General features: G+C 51.2%; 1 protein-coding gene across 1 annotated transcript in view; it reads left to right on the forward strand.

The window, feature by feature from the left end:
* The first annotated feature begins 34 nt into the window (after window positions 1-34).
* Window positions 35-7986, forward strand: part of TFCP2L1 (transcription factor CP2 like 1) — a 50589-nt gene continuing 42637 nt past the window's right edge. Inside the window, exons 1-2 of the mRNA XM_019522603.1 lie at window positions 35-110; window positions 4477-4628. Coding sequence (XP_019378148.1) covers window positions 49-110; window positions 4477-4628 — 214 coding nt within the window. The 5' untranslated portion in view covers window positions 35-48. The remainder of the gene's footprint in view (window positions 111-4476; window positions 4629-7986) is intronic.

Genomic DNA, 7986 nt, shown 5'->3' on the forward strand with positions numbered 1-7986 from the left:
GAAGCGGGATAAAGGCGGCGGCGCGGGCGCGCGGGCGGGCGCGGCAAGATGCTGTTCTGGCACACGCAGCCCGAGCACTACAACCAGCACCCGAGCGGCGGCTACCTGCGGTGAGCGGGCGGGCGGGCCCAGGGAAGGGTTTCTCCTCACGTAGCAAGCGGGCGGGCCTCTCCCCCGTCTCCTGCACGGAGGCTGCGGGCTGCCTGATCCCCGGGGGCTGAGGCGGGCAATGCCCCCTCGTAGGATGGTGCCCGCCGGGCCTGGGCGCCAGCAGGTGTTTTGGGCACCGTTGCCGAGAAGGTGCCGGGCGGCTGAAGCGGCTGTCCGTGTTTAATCGCTGCCGTGGTGCTGAAGCCTGGTCCTCTCTTTCCGGGAGGGGGGCGCAGCTGCAATCTTGCCCTGTCCGAGAAAACCCGCCTTTTGCGCCGGGACAGGCAACGATGCTCGTTCCTGCTGAACGGGGACGCGAGGCGCGTCTACACTAAAGAGGCCCAAACCCATCGGGGAGGTGCAGCGCGGTTGGGCTTGGCAGTGACCCTGCCTGGCAGCTTCGTGCCGATCCCTGGTTCGTGTCCGCCCCGGGCGTTTGCATTGGTGTGAGTGCGTTTTTTTTTTTTCCACTGGGACCTTTTGAGTTTGGGGAGGAACAAGCCTTGACTCTTCTCTATGAGACCAGAGGGTTTCACTCTCCTTCGTTTTCCAGCTGGGGAGATCGCTGGCTTCGGGCTTCTTTATTCCCTGATGAAAAGGGGACCGGATTCACCCTTAGTCAGAGACCGATTGTGCGAAACTTTAGTGTAAAGGTGAATTGCTCTCCCTTAAATAAAAAAAGGAAAAGTTCTGCGTGAGTTAATTTGGGGGCTATTAGAGAACTTCAAGGAAAACTTCCCAAACTACACATTGCGAGAGCCTTGAAAATCAAATTTGCACAATGCTTGCAATGTCTAAAAGTATATACCCACAGCTTATGATCTCGTAGTCTTCGGCTTTGTACGAACACCAGGTCTCCATGCCGGCTGTGCGAGTGCTGCAAACGCTAATAAGAGACCACGTTTCTGTGGGTCTGAGCCAGAGTCCCGAGAGCCCAGTGGCTGTGGATTGGGACTACGAATGAGTTGCCTTTTTTCGTGCAGTTGTGCCGTTATTTCGCATTGTCCAGACCGGGACTATTTCAGGTGATGTTAAGAGAGCGTGGTCACAGGCGATCACGCAGCACCTCCTTCAGATGGTTCAGCTGGAAAGTGTCAGGTATCCAGGTTGTAGCTATATTGGTCTGGAGGCAAAAGGACTCCAAATGCTGGGAGAGGTGATATCTTCTATTAGACCAACCAGATTTTTGCAAAAAACAAACAAACAAAACCTCTTTAATCGCTGCTTTCAGTTGGAAAGTGGCATTTGGCATTTAGGCACTTCCCTTTTATTTTGACCAGATAAGGTACAAAGTGCTTGCACATAGCTTCAAACATTGGCTCTGCACGTGCTGACAGCAGCGACTCGAGGCACCTCTTGGCTTGCTTTCGTGTTTTTTTTCTGATGCAAAAAAATTCAAAGACTGCAATAAGTCAGAATGGTTTGGACACTGATTTGACATCTCTTGTGAATTGGGTGTAGATGTTGCACATCTCACTGTGCTAATATTGCACCCTGCAGTGGCACCTGGGGGAGAAGCTCTGCTTTACAGCCCTGGGCTCTGGGACTGGGCTCCCTTTTGAATGGGGTTTGCTTTGCTGTAAAGCAGCCTGCTTTTTGGTGGTCCTGTGCCGATAAGTGCCCAAGTCCACAGTTCCCCAGGTGAGTGAAAAGATTCCCATACCAATTTGTAAAGCCAGACAGGTCTTTATAGAAGAAAGGGTCTCTAGACTGGAAACCTGTCTGCAGGGATTTAGTTACTGTCGCTGCTATACTAGATCAACCTCCAACGAGAAGAAAAGATGTGTTGGGACAAGCAGATGTTTTGGAGCTCGCAGTACCAGCAAAAGAAAAGGGACTGAATATTTTAATATTGGTTATAACCCTTTGGAAAAACCTTGTTACTTCTTTCCGCCGCTGTCTCTCATTGTCTGATCTGCCTGTGACTTTGTTTCTTCATAAATAAGAGTGACTGTTTTTTTGAACCAGGAACATTAAAGTTTTTACTGTCAACTCCTGTACCATTTTATTTAATGGCCTGGAGAAAGCTCCCCAAGGTTGCAGGTGCTGGGTGTTTTAGAGCTAACACCAAGTGGATCCCACCCAAGCAAGGCAAACTTCTTCATGCTCTTCCTAGCAAGCATGCCAACACACATTTCCCCATTTCTGTGTTTCTTTGCAGCTAGTTTTTGCTGCTCCTTTATACACACATAGGTCCTCGGGAGCTGCTGCCCCCATAAATGGGGGAGGAACAAGCCTGGAGAAAAGAGGTACCTAGAAAAGAGTAGCCTAGCCCTCCATTCAGAGGCAGCAGGTAGTCTTGGCTCAATGCTGGCATCGGTCTGATCGGGGGGATTCCTGCATTAAACACACAAGCGTGTAGGACACCATGCATGGAGCAGAGTTCGGTGTCAGAGAAGGGAGGAAACCTAATGTTGCTTCTTATCCTACGGCAGAGAATAATAGGGCTGCTGGCACCGGTGTCTCGTTCCTTACTCTCATGCTTGACTATAAATGATTTTGTTCTGACCCCTCCTTTTGTAGATCGGGGGGAGGCGAAAGACAGCCCATGGGATGTGGCCTGCCAAAGGATGTTATCCAGGCCGCAGAGGGTCCCTCAGCCCGGGCCGTGGTGCGTGCGGCCACTACCACCGCCCCCGGGCGCACGGCGGGGCCGGGGTGGCACGGCAGCTGGGGCTTCCTGGCATCCTTGCTGGTGTCGGCTCTCTGTGGCTGTTACTACCAGTGTCCCCACTGCCGCCGGACCTGGCTCTGCTGCCCAGGCACCCTGGCCTGGGGGCGCTGGATGGCGCGGGTTGGTAGGTGGGCTCTTCGTGGAGACTGGCCCGGGACCCCTGCAAGCAGCTGGGATGGGACTGTGGGGAGTAGCTCCTGGGAGCAGGCTGAGCAGGCAGAGACAGAGCCGGGATCGTGGGGCAGTGACAGCAGAGGAACCACGATGTGGGGAGTGGGTCCCCACCCACCCATGGCCCTATCCCATGCCCGCAGGGGTCCTGGGCTGGTCTCTATGTGAAGACCCCACCTGGCCACCTGCTCTGTCTGGTGCCTCTGGGTGTGGATGGGATCTGGGGTGGATCGGATCAATTGCCCCCCCATGCCCTGGGTCAGCATCACCCCCTAGGCTGCACCCCACCCTGCCCCGCCACGGCTCACCAAAACTCCTTAAGCAGCCTTCCAGCCCAAATAATTACCCACCCTTGCTGTAGGTCATGATGGATATCGTTTAAGTGCAAGGGGGTCAGAGCTGGGTCTATCGCAGCAGCCCTGGCAGCTGGGTGTGTGCATCTGAGGGCTGTCTAGAAAATCTGTCAAAATGTTGCAGGGGTTTAATTTAGTACAAGAGAAGGGCTAGGGCAAAAGGCGGTTCTGTTTGGGGAAAGCCGGGGTGTGGTGGCCGGCTACTCCATTATGGGCCGAAACCTGCAACGGGCTATGGCATTTTGACCTGAAGTCCTGGCCCTGCCTGATGTGGGGGTCAAATCCTGTTCGGCTTGGGATGATGAGGCACACATGACCCAATTGCCTTCAAAGCATAGTGATGGGTATAGTGGGGGTCCCTCCCAAGGACCCAACATTGGTTAAGCTGCCACATCTTAACTTACCTTGGCTAGATTGAAATGACCTGGGCAGATGCACTATTAGATATAGAGCTTAATTTTGGGGCGGGGAGTGACAAGCTCAGAGCGAGCTTGTTGGTTCTGGATGCTGGCAGTGGTTTCCAGGAAGGGTATTCAGATTGGTGCAAGGGTATGGCTAGGAGCCTACGACCTTGGTCATGGCGAGGAAAGGCAAATGGATATTTGCTTTGTTGAGGGAGGATTAGGTGTTGCGGACACGGGTGGTGAGCTAATAGAATGAACTTAGAAATGTGGCCAATTTTACTTAGTTTTAGTAAAAACATAATCCGGTGTTTGGAAGAGAGCTCATTACGACTTATGTTCAACGTTGGTTTAACTATTTAAAAAAAAAAAGGAAAGCCTTCATTTCTTTCTTTTAGATGTGAACCCAAACGTTTGAAGAGGTTTTTATTATTTAATTTCTCACTGGGAAGAGGTGGCATTGTGGGTCCACACACTCACCAGACCTGGTGTTTGCCAAGTCAATAGGTGGTTGGTGATCTTCCATTTTACTAATGCTGGCTAGCATTAAAATGCAGGGCAAGTGCGTTTGTAGTCGTTTTCTGACCCCGGCTCCTTTTTCACCTCTTGGCACATGTCACTCATTGCTCCTTAAATCTGGTGCGAGAGAATTGTTCACATTTGGACTCTGACCATGTGTCCCTCTTTGGATGCTGTTACTAAGCGTGTGTTGCTGGTTATGTTTCAGCGATGTCTTGGCGCTGCCGATCTTCAAGCAGGAGGAACCTCAGTTGTCTCCTGAGAATGAAACCAAACTGCCTCCATTTCAGTATGTTCTTTGTACAGCTACATCCCCTGCCGTGAAGCTGCACGAAGAAACCTTGACCTACCTCAATCAAGGTAAGGCTGAAGGGATCGTTGATCCGTGATGGAAGGACTGAATTGTGTTCCTGTGCTGCAGTTGGGAGGGAGGTGGGGGGAGTCTCCGTTTTTTCTGGGAACAGGCCAACTCTTCAGCTGCTGTCAGCTGATGTAAAGGTGCATTGAGTCCTACCAGACTTCCAGCAGTCGAAGATGAGGCCCGTAGACTTCCATGTTGCAGGTGTTGCCTTACACTCGAGTCACTTGAAATTTGGCTTTTGGTGCACGGTGGCATCTCAGTCTGCAGCGAGGGGTGGGTGGGTTATGCAGCCTGCTGAGCACTGAGAAGGGGCAGGGGGGAGAAGTTTGCTATGAAAGCCAGCTGTAAGTGCTTGAGCTCTGCATGAGAGAACGGCTAGATGCACTGGCAGGCACGGTGGTCCTTCGCTGGCCCACGAAGAGTGGGATGTTCATACTGACCCACCAGCTTGGCAGCCTAGTACGGTTGTGTTCGGCTGCCAGTGTTGGCTAACTTTGAGCCTGGATGTGCACCCCTACGTGGGATTCGCATTCACCTCCAGCCAGCTTTTCACAGGACGTAGCACTCCCTGGATCTGGTTCTGTAGAAGCTGGCTTTATAGCGGCACCTCTTGAGGTGCAAACCATGTCATCACTTCTTTGTTCATGGCCTGGCAAAAAATAAATGCCTTTGGCCTGATGAGCTAGTAAGAAGTCCACCTAACATCCTCTTCTGCTTTAGTGCAGTGCAGATTCCTCAAGTTCAGGGGACCAAGATGATCCACTGTCAATGACTCCCGGCTGCCTGATTTTGATGTGGAAGTGAGCCAAGAGATGGTTGAGGAGCTGGGGAATCTTTCTGGGAGAGAAGGATCCTTTACAGGGAAAAGCAGCCAGCCAGAGTGTCCTGACACTTAAAGCATCCAGCCCCTGTCCCTGGGGAGAGGTGGAGGAGTTTTGCTCCTTGTTCTGTACACGGTAACCCCAAGCTCTGCAAGCCTCTCATCAGGTTTCTGCGAATAGAGCAGCCTAGGCATCCCTTTGCTTGGAGTGGGCTCAAGTCTCCTGATGAAACTGGGTTGTGCCTTGGGCCTGCATCCTGTTGCCCCACAACAGCTCTTAAGGCATGGGTATGTTGGTGGATGGGCAGGGGCGTGAGCCCAGGTTTGGCCCTTTTGCTCCTCAGATTGTGAAGCAAGCTAGCTGCAGCTATGGGCAGCTGGGCTGATGCATAATAGATTGTGAACAGGATGAAATCGTGGTTATTCCTTTATTCGAGAGCCGTTCCAGGCCATTATGGCAGAAGGGCCTAATCCTGCTCTGTGTTGAGCACGTGTCCCTGGAAGAAGGAAGCGAGAGGAACTTTCTCCTTTCTCGGACATCTAGGCATGCACAGCGGGGCAGGATTTCCAGTGAGCATTATCCATCTGTATCAGATGAGATCTGCCTTCCATGGCAGCCTCGGGGTGCAGGGCATGGACTCACCGCCTCAAGAGGGTCTCGAGCTCTTTTCAAAACATATATCCATCCTCAGAGGCCCCAGAGGTGAGTCTTCAGCATCAGCTTTGGTCAAAAAGGGAAGGTGAGTGAACTGAAGATTAGACTCAAGAGGGTCTTCTGGCCAGGTCCGTGCTGAGAGCTAGCTGCAGCTGTCATTCTCTGCCGGGACTGCTTATCTCTGCGTAGATGAATTTCTTCCCAGGCACCTGTCTAAAGCTACCTAGCCTTCCTCCAGCTGGTTGCTTCTGAGTGCATACGTGCAGGCGGTTCTCTTCTTCTCCCAGTACAATCCCCTTTGTAACGGGAAGGTCTCGATTTATCCCTGGTCAACTGGGTGACCTGCGGCATGGTCTTGTATCATATCTCGGATAAATTCTTTGCTCATGCCGGCCTAGAGAAGAGTTGTTAGAGCTCTGCTTGTACAGCTCATCTAACTCAAAGCAGCAGCCTTTTTTGAGCAAAAGGCCATGCTTGTACTGGGCTAAGGGTTATGTTTAACGTAATATTCCTGGAAGAATTCCCCAAGGGAGCAAAGCAATTTTAAACTTCCCCTTTGAATGCGAGTTGGTCTGTTGCTGTTGGTGGTGGGTTTCTAACCCAGGAAGTTGCCTTAAGTTTAAAAAGAAATCCATAATTTGCCTTGTAATCCCAGGACAAAGAATCCTTTTTGAACTGGCAGATGAAGAGCCCTGGTTTTAAATGGGCGCTTGTGTTTGGAAACTCCCAGATAAATGGAGTATTTCATTATAAATGCTTTCTCTTGCATTCATGGCTTCTGTGTCAAAAGTGTCTTCTTAAAGCAGGGACTTCCCTGATGTAGAAAGATAGGATGCGTGTCTCTAAGAAAGAAGAATGAAGTTTTAGGCAAGTCTCCTTGTGTTTTGAAAAATGTCTTGTCTTTTTTCATTGGGGGCAGGGCGGTGGTGGGAATTCTTGAGTTTTTAGTAACATTGCTGCGCAAATATTTATTCATAGAGAATAAACAGAATATTCCCAGTCGGCGAGTGTTCACCTAGTCTGAACTTCTGTGTAGTCTCTGGAAAGTCCTTAATTTTTGGTTGAGCTAGAGCACACTTTTTGAATCTGTTCTGGGTTTAAGGGGTTCAGACGGTTGAGAATTCACCATGGCCCCAAAGAGTGTTGTTAGATCAGACTTTTATTGCAGAGCATAACAAGGTTCCCTTTCATGTACAGATCCTCAGGACTTGTATGAAGCCACCATAAAGCTGAGGTGAACTTAATAAAGGCTGGGGAAGTTTTAGGAGACTCAAGCCGGACTTGAGGGCATGAATGAAGGAGGGGGTCGTGCCCCGGCAAAGCCGTCTGCGTGGGGCACAGTGCATGCAGTGCCGGATGCTACGGCTGGCTGGGGTGGGGAAGCTTGTGGCAGGAAGAATAGCACCTCCATGCCTTATGCAAGACGGCCGTCTTGAGCAAGCAAAGGTGGAGAGGGTTTTTTGCAGGCTACCCACTTTGTGCCCTGGCCACAGCCATTGAGCAAAACCATTTCTGCCCATGCACTCCCACTAGGATATTCTTAAAAAGCCCTGATAAAATGTCTGACTAGCAGAAGGAGTTTTCCTCTTAGTCCTGCTTCTGTGCCCTGTCTTCATCTTGCTTGGTGAAATGGGTATCTGGAAACTATGGCTAGTTTCATAGATTCATAGACTAAGGGTCAGAAGGGACCTAGTAGATCTTCTAGCCCGACCCCCCGCCAGGGCGGGAGAACAACAAAAAACCCCAAAAAGAGAAACGGGACTCAAATGAGTCCAGCCAGGTAGGCATCCAGCCTCTTCTTAAAGACCCCCAGGGTAGGGGCCAGCACCACTTCCCTTGGAAGTTGGTTCCAGCTCCTAGCCGCCCTAACTGTGAAGTAGTT

Source organism: Gavialis gangeticus, unplaced genomic scaffold (genome assembly GCF_001723915.1).
Source record: "Gavialis gangeticus isolate Ggan-Ray unplaced genomic scaffold, GavGan_comp1, whole genome shotgun sequence".
NCBI lineage: Eukaryota > Metazoa > Chordata > Crocodylia > Gavialidae > Gavialis > Gavialis gangeticus.